A 15,889-nucleotide genomic window follows, 5' to 3' on the forward strand; every position below is an offset into this window, starting at 1 on the left:
TTCTTTTCTTGCTCATGGCCCCATTTGAATTTTCTTCATGAATTTTCTGGGTCTCACCCTTCAGAATTTCAGCCATGGCCCGAGCCCTGACATTAGCATGAAGATCCCAAGTGTATCAGTCCCCACAAGAAAATCATTTGCAACTGGGCTTCAATTGGAGAATTTCCTGGTTATTTTCCACGCAGGCAGGATGTGCCTTTGTTTATTCAGTATTCAGTAAACACTGAAGTATCAGGAAAAGGACAAGGTGCAGAGACTACAAAGGAAAACCGAAATCACTGCCTTAAGTAGCAGTTTGTGTGTGTACATATCTGTGTGTGTTTCGCCGAGGGACGAGCACAGCTTGTTTAAAAATTTTTTGCAGTTTCTATAGCAGTTTCAGACGAGGAATTCCGCTTCTAGTACGCCAGTTTCCCACCATCTGCTTCTAACTCTAAAGTGTGGTCGTGGCAATAGTGATGAGAGGCTGTCTGCTGAAGTACTGAAGGATGAGAGCTTGCCAGGAAAACCCGGGGTTTTGGGGTTTTTTTTTAATGACAAACTACCATCTGCAGCCTGGAGTCACGCAAGAGAGGTCGCTCATCTTGCAGGAAACTGCGTAGTTCACTGCATTATATTAGTGCCCAGCCTGGCACTAAATTGGGTCACAGAACCGGACATGGCTGATCTCATAGGCTGCTGGGTGTAACGTGGAAAAACTGGCAAAAGAACAGCATTAGGTCCGGGGCTATCACCCGGAAGGAACAAGGTTCGCCCTGAAGAGCCACTAGTCATCCAGAGCGGAAGCGTGACACGCAAAGGGCTCTCTAAGCCGAGGGCCTGATGGGTCTTTGCAGTAGCATGGCCTGCACGGCCTCCTCCAGGAGCCTCACCCCTTCGACCCGTCCTCGACTGACTCCTGGCCCCTTTTACACTTCAAAGGGCTCTGAGTGCGGGAAAGGGCCAGAAAAACCAAAAAACAGAAAATACGCTGTCAGGCCGACAGGCGTGCGGAGTCCCGTCCCCTCCTCCGATTGGCTAGGGTTGTCCCGTCCCCTGTCTGTGATTGGCTGCTCCCACAAAGATGCCGCCGGGAGGCGGATCCGGCTCCGTGCCCTGCCCGACGCTCATTGGCTCCGGCTCTGTGGGCGGGGCTTCGGAGCCCCTGGAGAGAGACCGAGGAACGGGCCGCGGCTGGGGTCTCCGTCTCCGGGCCGGCGGTAAGTGCAGCGCTGGCGGGGCCAGTCGCTTCGGAGGCTGCGGACGCGCGGCCATGGGAACCAACCGGGCGTCTCCACCTTCGGTGTCCGCCTCGGGGCGCTAGTCCCGGCTGAGGAGGGAAGTGGGTAGACAGTTGTGCCTCTTCAGAGGTCCTGCAGGCGGTCAGCCTTCCTCTGCCCTCACCCGCCACGGTGCCCTGGGGCCCTGCTCCGCGTCCTGTGTCCCGGAGGTTACCATCCCCCACTCTGCTCCGCACCCCGGAGGTCACCGCCTCCTCACTTCCCACACTGGCCCCTCCTCTCGAGCCTCTTCCAGGCTCCGCCCATTCCCCCACCCCCACCCCGCCCCGGTAAATGTCTTTCCTAGAAGGCTCCCCAATCTGCCAGATGCACGGTGGAAGCCATCAAACGTTTGATAATTAAAGTTTTGTAAAAGTAATTTGTGTATAATAAAAACAAAATAAGGCAATAGCTACCCGCCCTTAAATCCTTTTTTGCAGAGGCCACCACTTTTAACTCTTCATGTTTAGACCTTTTTATGACCCTACTCAGTCTAAATAATAGGCTTCCATCTCATTTCTTGATATATCATTTTGGTATTTCTTTACCCCACTTCTCTTCTGCCACCATCTTTTAAGTTTTCAGTAGCTATTTCCATTCTTTTGTAGATCTCTATAGCTTTAAATAATAAATACCAGCTTCTGTTGTGTCAGCTTTAGGTGGTAGTTTTTGGGGCCCCTCCATGTTAGATGAGGATATTGACATTTCTTCCACCTCCAACCTGCTATCACCTAGACCTTAATATTTACATTTAATACTCGTGTATTCAAAAATACTTGAGCACTGTTTTTGGCCTTGGGGATATGGTCGTGAACAAAATAGAGGATGTCACTATCCTCGTGAAACTTCTACCGTGGGAAGTGAGACAATAAACACATACATGTCAAATGACATTAAGAGCAGGAATTTGGAGAAGACATTTCAAGCTGGGAGGACAGCAGGAATCCAAGTGGGGTGGAATGAATGGACACGGGGTCTTCAAGAAAGTGCCGAAGTTCCTCCTTTTGCTTGACTGAGCTATTTCAGGGCGAAGAGAGAGCTTCCTGTTGGACTGAGGGTTGGGGAACCAGTAGGTTAGTGATTTAGTAAAACAAGGTTTTAGGATACTGGTCCCACAGTTTGGTAGTGACAGTGGGAGGAGGAAAAGCAAGAGACAGGGAGGCCAGTGAGAAGGCAGGACTGGCTGATGGTCTGTAACAGACAGTCCTGCAAAATCTTACTGCCCCACTTCCTTCAGGAGACCTTACTGAACTACCCTTAAACCACAGTGATTTCTCTCTCCTCTTGAATTTTTATTATACCTTGAAGCTGGAAAGGTTAAGTACTTTGCCCAAGATAGAATAGTGGAGCCCAGGACCAAGCATCTGTAACATGAGGAGAGTAGAATAATGGCTTCTACTTAGGGTTGTGAAATACATTGAGCCAATCCATGTAAAATGCTCAGAAGAGTGCCTGGCATATAGTGTACTCAAGGAGTGCTCGCTATAACTATTAAGGTATAATATGCTCTCAACTCCTTAGCTAATTATAAAAGCACTTTGGATTTAGGAACTGTTTTCTACGTCTAGCTCATTTATTCCTTCAGCAAATATTTATTCAGCAATAACTGCATGGCAGGCACTGTTTAGGTCCTGAGGATACAACAGTGACTAAGACCATCAGGGCTCTTCCCTTTACAGACTTAGTGGTAACACAAACTTGCACGGTGAACAAATAAATATTGTCAACTGTACCAAGAAGCTGCCATTGATCATTCAAGTTCTGTGCCCACATGTGTCCCTGGCAGAAATATCAGGTTTCTTGCTGGAGTAGTGAATTCATCAATGTGGGTTTAATTATCATCAGATGATCTTAGTTTTTATCTTCCAAAGGCTGTTTGTCCATGTCTGCTTCTAACATATCACTGAGGAGAGTGTCTTGGTATCTTAGCAGATGTTAGTGCTGGAGAAGTGGGCAGAGGTTTACAGGAGATGGCAAAAGTATTGTTGGTTCCCTTATACCTTACACTTCAGTGTGCAACAGAAGAAAACAAATTGAGCATATAGAAATGGGCTTCTGGCATGTTACCTTTTCTGCACCTGGATATATATAAATACACATAGAAACTTCCTAGAGAGTGAGGCTGGGGGTATTTCTGGCCTTATTTTGGATACCGAAACACCACACGGGTAAGTTCTCTTAAATTTACCCAACTTCAAGAGAGTGCTGATTTGGAGAGCATAATGGGAGGTAGAGTGAGAATGGTCTGGTGAGCCAACCCAGAGGAGGGTCAGAGAAGACCGGTGGGTGGAAACTGAGAATTCTGGGCATCCCCAGATGTCCCTTCTGTGGTGTGAGGAGCATGACCCAGTCAGATTCAGTTGGGAAGGCCAGTGCTTATTAAACAGGGTCCATAAAGGATCCAAATGAGGAAGTTAATTTTTTCAGTCACTATTTATCCCTTTTACCTATCCCTCTTCTCTTCTCTTTTTTCTCTTCTAAGCCTTCAGTGCCTCCACCTGGTTTTATTTATGTTCTGAGGAGGGTGTGAGAGGAGCCATGGATCCCTCGGCATTGGTGGAAGCCGTTGTAGAAGAAGTCGCCTGTCCCATCTGCATGACCTTCCTGAAGGAGCCCGTGAGCATCGACTGTGGCCACAGCTTCTGCCACAACTGTCTCTCCGGACTCTGGGAGGTCCCAGGAGAATCCCAGAACTGGGGTTACTCGTGTCCCCTCTGCCGGGCTCCCATCCAGCCAAGGAACCTGCGACCTAATTGGCAGCTGGCCAATGTTGTAGAAAAAATCCGACGGCTAGGGTTGCATCCTGGGATGGGGCTGAAGGGTGACGTATGTAAGACCCACGGGGAACAGCTAAAGATGTTCTGCAAAGAGGACGGCCTGATCGTGTGTGAGGCCTGCGCCCGGTCCCCCAAGCATGAGACCCATGGTGTCGTGCCCATGGAGGATGTCGCCTGGGATTATAAGGTGGGAGATGAAGGCCAGCTCCCCCCAGTCTCTCCCCTGCCCCTCACTTGGCAAGAACTTGACCAGGGGCCCCAGAGACAAAATGAGAGCTGATTCCTTTGGCTTCTCACACCCCCAGATCCTGGGGGCCTGATCCAGTGAGCTGCACCTCTCCTTGCATTTATGACCTCTTTTGACTTCTCTCCCACATCCATACCTCACCCCAGTCCCAACAGGCTTAATGCCTAACCCAAATTTGCTTTCCTTACTGATAGTTTGAGGGAGACCAGTTTGGTCTAGCTGGGGTTCAGGGTGCCTTGGACGAGGTCATCAAGGCTGTACCTATCAGAACCTGCAAACTCCTCCTGGTGATGCCACAAATAATCATTAGCCATCACGTGAGTCACTTTAAATTCCTCATTTTATAGACAAAACAAAGGCTTAGAAATTTGAGATCATGATCCTTGGTTTTAGAGCCAGAGGGGACCATGGCTGAGTCATTTAGGGTTGAGGGAAATTATGTAATCTAATGTTGTAGGGTCCCTCCTGACTTAAGTTAGTTGAAGGAAGATCAAAGGCTAGGACTCAGGCCTTCTTACTCTTCAGCCAGTGTTCTTTCTCTTCTCCTTACCATTTATTTGTTGGGGGGGGATGGGGGGAGCTATCTCTGACACACCCACTGCTCCTTTTTTGTAGCTATCCTATCGACTTCTCTAACTTATTATTTTTTCCTTAGATGTCCATGCTGACATAGCTTTATCAGAATCATTATCCCAGTGATTCTGTGATCCATTGATCCTGTGCTGGTCTTAATTCTCTTTCTTGCAGTTGAGATTAGAAGCTAAAAGTGTAAGACGAATCCCCTGAATTAGCTGTTTTCCTATGCAAAAATTTCTGAAAAATTAAAAGTATTTACTTATTTTGTTTTGCAAATATTAGAATATGGAGGCCATATACCATAGGCGTAAGAGTTAAAGAGCTGGGTTAAATCCCAGCCCAACCATTTACTAGCTGAATGACTTTGGGTAGGTCACTCTCTAAGCCTCAGTTTTGTTGGTAAATCTTTAATAAAATGGTTAATATTAGTATGAAATTACGTTATGCTTGCCAGTAGCAATCTCTTGCATTAGTATGTAGGAAAGTACTCCTCATCTTTAATGTGCGTATGAACCACACAAGGATCTTGCTAAAATTCAGATTCTGGTTTGGGAGGTCTGGGGTGAAGCCCAAGGTCCTACATTGCTAGCAAGCCCCCTGATGCTGCTGAGGCACGTGGACCACGCTTTGAATAACAAAGTTTAGTAGGCTGTAGGGTAACAAGGCAGATAAGTGTAAGAAGAGGCATGGGTAGGAAAGTCCAAGGTAGTTTTCTGGCCAGGTTGAAACTGTGCCTTTTCTTCTCCTTTACCGAAACTTAGAGACTATCGGAATTGAAATGCTTCTCAGATGGAGACACCTTGGTTGTCATCTGGGCAGGAACCTGCTCCCTCTGTGGCTTTCCCTTTTCTCCCCTCATGCATTCTGGCCCATCCCCCGAGGGATGCTTGTTTTCCCATCACCTAGCAATGCTAGGAAGCCTGGCTACCCACCCAGGCTGCCCGAGGTTGGCCTCATGAGGTTTTTGTCTCTTTCAGTGGAAACTCCATGAGGCTCTGGAACATCTGAGGAAAGAGCAAGAAGAGGCCTGGAAGCTGGAAGTTGGTGAGAGGAAACGAACTGCCAACTGGAAGGCAAGTTGCCCCCTGGGGAAAGGAGTCTGTGTGGTCCTTGTGTTGTCCCAGAGCTGGCCCGCAGTAGCTTCCTCATCTCTGTGAGGCAGAATGTGGGGTTTGAGGTCAGAGAGCCTGGGCTCCTCATGCCAGCTTTCTCTACCAGCTGCGTGGCCTTCAGCAGGCCTTGGAACCACTCACTTCTAGTTTTTCGCATGTGATGTAGAGGTAACTTCTGGGCTTATGTCCTCATATGTGAGAAAGGAAAAGTACATGCTCGTATATGCTTTAGCTCACAGGGGTATGACTTGTGTAATGCTTAGTAAAGCTTAGTGTCTGTTTCTCTTAGCTAAAGCATATTTACTAAAAGTTATTAAAATATTGGGAAATCACTTCACAAGTAAACTTGAGGCCCATAACTATCAAACTATCAGAACTTTTGATACAGAAGGTAACATTGAATCGGTCTACAACAGCATATTGAATTGATATAATACCAGTAAGAAGCAAAAACATCTAACAGTGTAGCTGTTACACTGTCTTAGGGGCTTAAGTGTAATGCTTCCGGTCATTATTCTGAAAATAGGATATATTATTCTGAAGATGGAAAGTAGTCCAGAACATGTAGTACCAAGGTAATATCCTGAGCCTTGGGGTAAGAGTTAGTAATAGGGACTGAGGAGCATGTACTAGAGCTGTGGGGACAGGAAGGTAGGAAAAATCATATCCTATATCTTTGCCTCTACAGTGCCTGGCACACAGTTGGTACTAAAACATTCCAGAGTGCATGTGTATGTATTGAGTGTCCTCAGTCCTGGGTGGCCCTTACACGACCAGTGTCCGTGCTGATGTCTAATCTTGGCTCTGCAGATACAGGTGGAAACCCGAAAGCAGAGCATCATATGGGAGTTTGAGAAATATCGGCGATTACTAAAGAAAAAACAGCCACCAGGTCGGCGGCTGGAGGTAGAGGCCGCTGCCGCTCTGGCCAGCCTGGAGCAGGAGGAAGGCGAAACCACGCAGAAACTGGAGTTGAATCACAACGCGCTCATCCAGCAGAGCCGGGTCCTGTGGAGGATGATCGCGGAACTGGAAGAGAGGGCTCAGAGGCCTGTCCGCTGGATGCTGCAGGTGAGGAGCAGAGTTTCCTGGGAAGTCTGAGCGAGAGCTGAAGATAGCCTGGGCCTCTGGAAGAGGGGATTACCTAGTCTCCCATGGGGCCTGCCGGCACTCGGCCCGCAGACATGGACCCCGTATGCTTGCCCCTCATGCCGGCTGTTCCCCTACCCCTGGTTGGGTGAATGACCTCGTAGCCTCCTAGATGGACATTGTTTAGGCAGCTCTCGCATCATGCCTGTCTCTCCACTCTGGCCAGCAAGTTGAGATGGAGCTTGAAGTTGACCAGTCCAGCCAGGGCTCAGCCTGCCCTGCCCTGCTCCTGCAGGCTTCTCCCCCTCTGCCTCCTCATTCCTTCTCTCCAGCCTTGCTCTCTGCCTCCCTCTCCATTAGAGAGACCCCATCCCAGAGCTCTGTGTCTGTCTGGTCCCTCCGAGGAACAGGGCATACTCATGTGCTGTCTTTCTTTTTCTCCTTCTAGGGTATTCAGGAAGTCTTAAACAGGTATGTTTCCATCTCTGGAGCCCTTTGACAGCCCTGTAAGGGATAGTCGGGCCTGGCCAGAGCCAGAAGTGGGGAAGGAACATAGACCAAGTACCTACGGAGACGTGGGTGCTGGCTCATAATCTTCTTCCTCCTCTATTGTATTGGCTAAAGAAGCTTTGAACATCTTTCTTTTTTATTCTTTGTACTTGGTCAGATTCATTTAAAGCATTACCAATGAGGATTTCAGGTAAAGCTATAAAATGTGCGGTTTCAGGTAGATGGCCCAAGGAGGAGAAAAGACTGCAGATGTCTCCATTAGCATTAGTGCTCTGAGTGTGCATGTTGGCCTTTCTCCTCTGTGTGTGGTACACCTCTTCCTCTCCCAAGGCAGATTCACACCTGACCCTTTCCATGGCCTAGGAATGTGAATATTCTCTCTGTGCCACAAACTGTTCGGCTCAGTCAAATAGGCAGCACCTCTCTGCGCCTGGTGTTGCTGCGAAGGGGCGCCTCATTGACTCTGTCCCTGGCCAAGCCCCCTTCCCTGTACTAAGAGAAGGCCTGTGTGGCAGAGCCAGGACTTCTGGCCCCAAGGCCTACCCCTCTCTACCAGGAGCAAGTCTTGGAGCCTGCAGAGACCAGAACCAGTCTCACTGGAGCTGAAGACGGACTGCCGTGTGCTGGGGCTCAGAGAGATCCTGAAGACGTATGCAGGTAATGAATGCTGGGGGGATTGTGATGAGCAGGGGGTGGGCGGGCGGGACCCCTCCCGGAGGAATGAAATGACTCAGTGCCCTCTGGCTGCCTCATCTGGCCCCACTCACACCCGTCACTGAGAAGTCGGTGGCTGAATCTATCACAGAGACCTTGCCCAGCCCTGGCCCTGTGTCAGGGTACCAACCAGGATCTTTTCTCTCAGCGGACGTGCGGCTGGATCCAGACACTGCTTATTCTCGCCTCATCGTGTCTGAGGACAGAAGATGTGTGCGCTACGGAGACACAAAGCAGAAGCTGCCCGACAATCCTGAGAGATTTTACCGCTACAACATCGTCTTGGGCAGTCAGTGCATCTCCTCGGGTCGGCACTACTGGGAGGTGGAGGTGGGAGACAGGTCTGAATGGGGCCTGGGAGTGTGTAAGGAAAATGTGGACCGGAAGGAGGTGGTCTACTTATCCCCCCACTACGGATTCTGGGTGATAAGGCTGAGGAAGGGCAATGAGTACCGGGCAGGCACCGACGAATACCCACTCCTGTCCTTGCCCGTCCCTCCCCACCGGGTGGGAGTCTTCCTGGATTACGAGGCCCATGACATCTCCTTCTACAACGTGACTGACAAAGGCTCCCACATTTTCACTTTCCCCCACTATCCCTTCCCTGGCCGCCTCCTGCCCTATTTCAGTCCTTGCTACAGCATCGGAGCCAACAACACCGCTCCCTTGGCCATCTGCTCCCTGGATGGGGAAGACTAAGAGAGCCGCCATTTTAGCCAGAGGCCTTGGGATTTCACCTGGACCACAGGGGTCTTGGAGGACACTGCCCCTGACAAGGGACCCCTTGAACTGAGCTGAGCCTGGAATCCAGGGCTTCCTGTGCCTGACCCAGTGGTTTGTTCTACTGGGCCAAAGTCTCCCACTAAACTACTCATGTTAAAAAGCTGAGGCTTGGCAAAAGGAGCATTGCACCCCTGCGGGAACTGTGACAAGGCTTTTGGTGAGGATCACAGTGGTTCTGAGGAGCAGCACAGTCCTTTCTGCAGGTCACGCCCCTCTTCCCCATCCCTGTCCGTGCCGTAATTCAGTGAGGTCCATGAAGTAGATCTGATCTTCAGGAGCCCTGTTGGGTCGGGTTTACCATCAAGCCAGAAGAACACTGGCCGTGTCCAGAGCTGGTTGCTGTGCTGATACCAGCAGGAGGATGCTTCACCTGAGGTTTTCTGCCTCTGAGCACCCATAATTCACCCCAGCTCTCTGACCTCCCAACTAGAGAAATGCATCACCAGTTGCCCAGACCACCCAGTGGCTGTGCCCTGTCTGAGCACAAACAGAGCAAGTCACTATCTCAGACTCTAAGGAGACCTGTGTCCTGGTCCTGCCCTTTTCTCTAAATGTCAGGATCAGAAAACCTGTGAGCCTTGTTTCTGTTTTCACTTCATGGATGAAGAAACTGAAATGGCCTTAGTGCAGCCAGTTATTTCTCACAAAGCTGTGGAGAGAAGAGTGCATATATGATAAAGTATTTCTCACACTCAAATGAAACAGTTGACAAACTCGCTTCTCAGGTCACGTGTCTGCATATCATTCATTACATTCAGGTCTGAAACACCCCAGTGTTTGAAAGATTTTAAGTGTCCTCCGTCGGAAAATGGGTGTAGCAACTGCATACTCTCCTACCTCACAGGATTGTCGCGAAGATCTTAGATCCATCCCGCACTTTTGTTCCTTTCTCAGGGACAGGGAAGGCGAGCCGTGGATTTTGCCTGTGGTCATGACCTTCCCATCTCGCCTTTTTTACAGCATCTTTGCAGCACTGCCTTAGTTTCTTAGGGCCTCTCCTGACAATCTAGAGCCCTTTAGACAGAAAGATGCCCATGCCTGGCAAACTTCAGGCCACCGTAACATATTGAGCATCTGTGACATGTATTCGTCTTTGGATTAGAACAGGGACTGTGACATCAGGGTAGAGACTGGAAATAATACAAAGACATATGTAAAACAAATGCACTGAAAGGCTCACCTACAAGCTTGTTGGGCTAAAGTTTGGGTCTTGGTATGTCACCAAGGGCATCTTCATGGTTGTGATAACTACAAGGGTAAGTCAAAAATTATCCGCACTCTGGTTATATTAAACCTTCCTTTGGCCGCACAGCCACAGTGCGGATACGTTTTGACTTACACTCGTACATAATATTTTTCCTTGCTCTTCTCTAAATCTGTGACCGAAGGGGGGAAACAGGGGGGAAGTGTGGGAAGAAAGAATAGGACTAGGCACAAAAAGCCCCTGCATTATAATGAAGGGGAATTAAGACTGTATATCTGGGCTCTTTGCCCTTTAGAGTGATTGTTGTGTGTGGCGAAAATATCAATAATTCGTTACAGGTCTTCAGAGTGCGATGTGGGAATGATTGCACTAAAAACAAACTGCAAGGCAAGCATGTGAAAACTGGGTTTTGCCTGTTGAAAGGGGCTACATATATACATGATGCATTGTCACCATGATGCTGTGTAACACAACCTCTGATGTAGTTTAAGCTTGAAGGTAGTGACTGTTGAGTTAGGATTGGGCAGCAAAGTAGATACTAGCTTAGGTACAGGCAGAAGCAAAATAATTCCTATAATAAAGAATAGCAAAAATTGTCTTTCTACCTTAATTGTCTTGGTTATTCACATATGAAGGAGGTGAAACAGGCCAAAATGGAGAAGTAAACGGATTCCTTCCACCAAGCTACCAAGTTGCTCCTTGAGCATTAACAGTAGAAGGGGAGAATTTCCATTATCCGCCTGGAGGGGAGTGAACTGGTAAGTCACAGACCTGGTCTTGGCAAAGGGTTGAGCAGACCTACATTAGAGGGACCATATGTCTGTGTGTGTGTTGGAGGTGGGGTGGGGGATTCCCTGGGGAAGTGTGTGTAGACATGAGAAACAGATCTTCAAAGTGCTTCCAGTTATGTGCATGGAAACTTAACAGAGTCTAGGGGCCGAATCAATGCTGTTCTTTTACTGTGGTTTATTTAATTAGGCCAAATCTTGGGAGCTTCCTGGAAAAAGAGGATTATTAGTTGATAAATTCATTCAAACCTAGAATGAATTAAGGAGTGGAATGGCTTCATCTGTAATGTGCTCTCTGGGTTTTTCTGTTGTTTTTTTTTTTTTTTAATTTGTTTTGTTTTTACATTCATAAGCTGATTTGGGTGCTATGAGTGTTAGAAAAATTACAAAGTTAAATATATTGTGTTATCATAATGTCTGATTTTTAAAATCAGACAAGAAGATAAAAGGTCTTAAGTGTATGAAAATCCTTCTTTCTAGCGTAGTTGCTTACGCTTCCCTTCTAAGAACAAGGACCTTATTTGCTTCACCGTGCAGCCACAGTCTAGCACTCTGTGTGTGTGTGTGTGTGTGTGTGTGTGTGTGTAACTATTTAAGTGAGGCAACTTTCATTCATATGTCTAGAATCAAAATAAAAATAAGCTCTTCTTGCCTCATAGGGGCATTAAAGAATGGAGGTTATTTAATTACAGTCCCATTCAAAAACTGATCTGATGGTAACTGCAAAAGTGGTCCAGAAGAGGACAAGGCAGGTAGCCATGTGGAGGGCAGAGTGCCTGCACCACACCCTGGAATGCCTAGGGTTGTACCTCCAACTTGGTGTGATAATTTGCTACAAGGCAGGGACGAGCTTTGCATATTCTTGTTTTACTGGCAGAGAAATCAAGGGGTGCAATGCCTGAGCCATGAGGGGAAAGGCTATTCAAAGGGTAGAATGCTTGGGTCCTGCAAAAGGTGGAGACAAAGGGCAAATCCTTGGGGTAGCAACTCCCCACAGGAAATCCAATCTCCCTTTTTTGCAAGCAGGATTGGCTGTAATCTTTTAAAAATCCTAACACTGAGACTCTACTGTGAGTCCCAGGCTCTAGTTAAATGAGATATGTTGTTTCATGTGCTAGACCAGGGGTCATATCTGAATATATTGGCAAAAGCACAGGTTTTTCTCTTTGGGGTAGCCATGGCAGAGAACCAGTGCACCTTGGGAAGTATGAAGTTCAATATTCGAGTACCAACAGTGGGTCTCAGCTAGTTTTAGTGAATACCAGTGTGAATGAAACACAAAGCTGGCAGGACAGCCTCCTGATGGAAATGCTGGAAAGAAATTTCTATTTTGAGTGCAGGCTGGACTATCCCTTTGTCACTTTCCATCAGATCCTTTAATGCATATAATAATTCCTTAATGTAATGGGCATAGCCAAGTCATTGGGTTGCTTATGGAGAAAGAATAGTGCAACTAAATGGAAATCTTATCAAATATGCTTAACCATCTCATGATCTTGGTTTAGTTTTATGTTATGGGGTTGCCAGGGAAGGAGAGTTTCTTTTCACCACCCTTTGGGAACTCTGCATCATCTGATTTTTAGAGGTTGATTCATACTTCTCTGATATTCAGAAATAGAATACATTCTACATAGGTAAATAATATCAATATTAGCAAAGAGTATGGATGCTAGGTGGTTAAGCATGAGATCTCTCTGGATCAGTTACTACATGAACACTGATCTATGCAGAAATACAGTTTCAATAGTGCCTAGGACTACCTTTTAAAATTATGGAATTATAAATTTATTGGGTATATATTTTTTAAGCTCTTTATTGGAATATAATTGCTTTACACTCTTGTACCAGCTTTTGAGGTACACCAAAGTGAATCAGCTGTATTTATACATATATCCCCATATCCCTTCCATCCCACGACCCCCCACCCCACCCTCCCTGTCCTGGCCCTCTAAGGCATCACCCATCATCGAGTTGATCTCCCTTTGTTATACAGCAACTTCCCACTAGCTATCTATTTTACTATTGGGTATATTTTTAAAGTATATACAGTACATGAGGTATTGTTTTATGTGCTTTCCATTTCATTATTTTATTTTATCTTCAGTACCATCTATGAATTAGCATGTTCCCCCATCAGTAGAAAGGAGATATTAAGACTCAGATACAATAACTTGCCATCAACACTTATTAGGAAATTACCTTTTATTAAGATTTTCAAATGTACCAGAGTCAAATATATGTATCTCTTACATATGAAATCTCTTTCTTTTAACATATACTAATTATTTAGTTTAAGACTTTCCAAAGGGGAAAATAAAAACAAAAACCAATGAACTATCTGATGACCTGGAAGGGTAGTGATAGTTCTACTTCATTACTGTTATTGTTCTCCATCAACCTTTTCATCCTAGAACAGCACGCTCTATTTTCTATCTTATAGTTAAGTTACACAAGCAGGACTAAGAAACAAAAAGATAGATGTCAAAACATTGCTTTGGCTTCTGTTGCTTAGAAACAAAAAGCTGGTGATTAGTACACTGATTCCATCTAGCTTAACAATAGTGGGTATATTAAAAGGCTATAGAGGCATATCTTATAGAACTTAATAAGAGGGAGGTACCTAGGTGTTCAGAATGAACTGGAACTGGAGAACCAGAGACTCAGTTTCTTCATCCCATTTTGCTAATCTGCTTCTCTTGCTGTGGAACAGATTTCTCTTTCCAAGTTCATGAGTTGGAAAATGGCCACCATCAGTGATCCCAAATTTATATCTCCTCAGATAAACTGGAATTTATTTTGACCAGAGAAGAACTCTGGTCCAGATGTGAGCACATGACCCAGGTTGAGTGAATTCATCATTGGGCCAGAAGGCAGGGTCATATATTAAGAGTTGCTTCCATATAATCACATAAGGAGATGAAAAAAATCAGTTTTGAGAAAATCAGTCAGGTATGGGGGAACCAAACAGTTGGTTTCTTCTGCAGAGGGATGGTAGGACACTTAGTTGGAAATGTAGGTCAGAATCTAAGGAAAGAAAAACCCCAAATCTACGATGGTGAGTCAAAAATTATCTGCACTCTGGCTGTAGAATTTATAGAAGTTTTAATATAACTGGAGTGCGGATAATTTTTGACTTACCCTTGTATATTCTCTATCTAAACTTATCTCTTTTTCAGATACTAGTTGATTGAAACCATTAAAGGTGTCAAAATTAATCATTTCATTAACATCCTTGCTAGAAATTGGATAGTTAGGCAAAGATACTCTTTACAGCTTCATCTTAGAACTTCTATGGTCCCAGGTGAATCAAACCAGCTCCACAGACCTGTGAGGTATCTTTGAAGTTGGCTGGAATGCTCAAGGTTTGAACAGACGTGTTCATAAACCCACGTTGGAGTGGTTAAAGAGGTGGTGCGTCAGCAAGCTCCGTGTTCGCCTCCGTATTTGTTTGGTCCTCAGGCCATAGATGATGGGGTTTAAGGTGGGTGGGATGATCAGGTACAAGTCAGCTAACAGCACTTGGGTGTGCAAAGGCACTATGTCCTTCCCTAGCCAGGCCACATAGATGGATGCCATCCCAGGTAGGTAGTACAGAGCCATAACCCCAACATGGGAGCCACATGTGCTTAATGCTTTCAACTGAGCATTCTTTGAGGAGAGACCAAATACTGCCTGGAGAATCAGGTTATAGGAGGTGGCAATAAAGGCCACATCAGAGCCCACAATAATGGAGGAACCAATCAGACTGTAGAGACTACTGGGTGTGGAGTCAGTACATGCCAACTTGGCCACAGTTATGTGCTCACAGTAGGAATGGAGAACCACATTGGAGCCACAGAAAGGCAGATGACTCACCATCCAACTCAGTGGAGTCATGAATATGATAGCTCTGATGGTGATGGTCACACTCATTCCCAGCGTCACTTGAGGTGTGAGAATTCTCCTGTAGTGTAGGGGCTTACAGATGGCAACATAGCGGTCAAAAGCCATGGCCAGTAGCAGCCCTGTTTCCGCAGTTGTGGCTGCATGGACAAAATACATCTGAGTGAAACAAGCATTAAAGCTGATGGAACTGTGTCCTAAGGAGAAGATGCTCACCATCTTGGGCACTACCGAGGAGGCCATAACAATGTCCACAGCAGCCAGAACACACAGGAAGCAGTACATGGGCTCTTGTAGAGTGGAATTCATCCAGATTACAGCCACTATAAGGGTGTTTCCTAACAGGGCTATGGTATACATGATGCTCAGTGATACAGCCAGCCAAAGATGTGAGGACTGTAAACCTGGGATACCCACCAGGATGAAGGTGGCAGGGGATTCCATCGTATGGTTGTAGGGTGGCCCTAGCATCACAGATGAGACTGCTTTCCTGTTAATATATAAGATGTAAGAAAAGGATGTAATCCTTTAAGACTTGTTCCCAGCTATGGTGTTAGGAGAGCCTGATGGTATTCTCAACTCAGTGGACCACACAATTAAGAAACTGACATCTTACAATGTTATCCTGCTCCACCTTCCATCCTCCTCAGTATTTTTTGCCACACTAACTTCCGTTCATTGTTCAAAGATCATGACTTACATCCTTTAGGAAGTCTTCTCTACCTCCTGCCCCATCCCATGCCGAAACTAAATTAGGAGCTTTATGGACTTCAGAGCTTCAGAGCTTTTATGGACTCTCATCCATGCTGACCTCTGAGGGACCTAAACTGATAATTACAGTACTCTACCCGTGACTTTACTGTATTCAATCTTACATGTCTTGTTCATGACCTTATACGTTATACCAAGTGTGTGACCCATAGCTGTGGTGCACAAGTCCATTAAAAG

General features: G+C 46.3%; 2 protein-coding genes across 4 annotated transcripts; one reads left to right on the plus strand and one right to left on the minus strand.

Annotated features, from left to right (window-relative positions):
- Positions 1 to 1,138: 1,138 nt before the first annotated feature.
- On the plus strand, positions 1,139 to 10,869 carry TRIM68 (tripartite motif containing 68). Of its 3 annotated transcripts, XM_057695013.1 has the most exons (8): positions 1,139 to 1,199; positions 3,742 to 4,223; positions 5,837 to 5,932; positions 6,782 to 7,042; positions 7,509 to 7,531; positions 8,127 to 8,227; positions 8,433 to 8,573; positions 8,914 to 10,869. In XM_057695013.1, exons 2-8 carry the CDS (start codon positions 3,798 to 3,800, stop codon positions 9,075 to 9,077), a joined length of 1,212 nt encoding a protein of 403 aa, XP_057550996.1. In that variant the 5' UTR covers positions 1,139 to 1,199; positions 3,742 to 3,797; the 3' UTR covers positions 9,078 to 10,869. The 3 variants fall into 3 exon arrangements, with proteins under 3 accessions (XP_057550996.1, XP_057550995.1, XP_057550997.1); XM_057695012.1 differs by having other exon boundaries at positions 8,433 to 10,869; XM_057695014.1 differs by lacking the exons at positions 1,139 to 1,199; positions 3,742 to 4,223 and adding an exon at positions 4,461 to 4,600 and having other exon boundaries at positions 8,433 to 10,869.
- A 3,568-nt stretch (positions 10,870 to 14,437) lies between these two features.
- Positions 14,438 to 15,476, minus strand: LOC130828961 (olfactory receptor 52I2-like). The gene has a single exon (XM_057695015.1). It carries the CDS (start codon positions 15,410 to 15,412, stop codon positions 14,438 to 14,440), a length of 975 nt encoding a protein of 324 aa, XP_057550998.1. The 5' UTR covers positions 15,413 to 15,476.
- Between the last annotated feature and the right edge of the window lie 413 nt (positions 15,477 to 15,889).

The sequence above is a fragment of the Hippopotamus amphibius genome, chromosome 9 (assembly GCF_030028045.1).
Source record: "Hippopotamus amphibius kiboko isolate mHipAmp2 chromosome 9, mHipAmp2.hap2, whole genome shotgun sequence".
Classification (NCBI taxonomy): Eukaryota; Metazoa; Chordata; class Mammalia; order Artiodactyla; family Hippopotamidae; genus Hippopotamus; species Hippopotamus amphibius.

Coding starts and splice junctions, on each gene's coding strand:
- LOC130828961 (XM_057695015.1), bottom strand. CDS start 15,412: ATGCTAGGGCCACCCTACAACCATACGATGGAATCCCCTGCCACCTTC.
- TRIM68 (XM_057695012.1), top strand. CDS start 3,798: ATGGATCCCTCGGCATTGGTGGAAGCCGTTGTAGAAGAAGTCGCCTGT. Junction 7,532..8,126: donor ATTCAGGAAGTCTTAAACAG/GTATGTTTCCAT, acceptor CCTCTCTACCAG/GAGCAAGTCTTGGAGCCTGC. Junction 8,228..8,432: donor GATCCTGAAGACGTATGCAG/GTAATGAATGCT, acceptor CTTTTCTCTCAG/CGGACGTGCGGCTGGATCCA.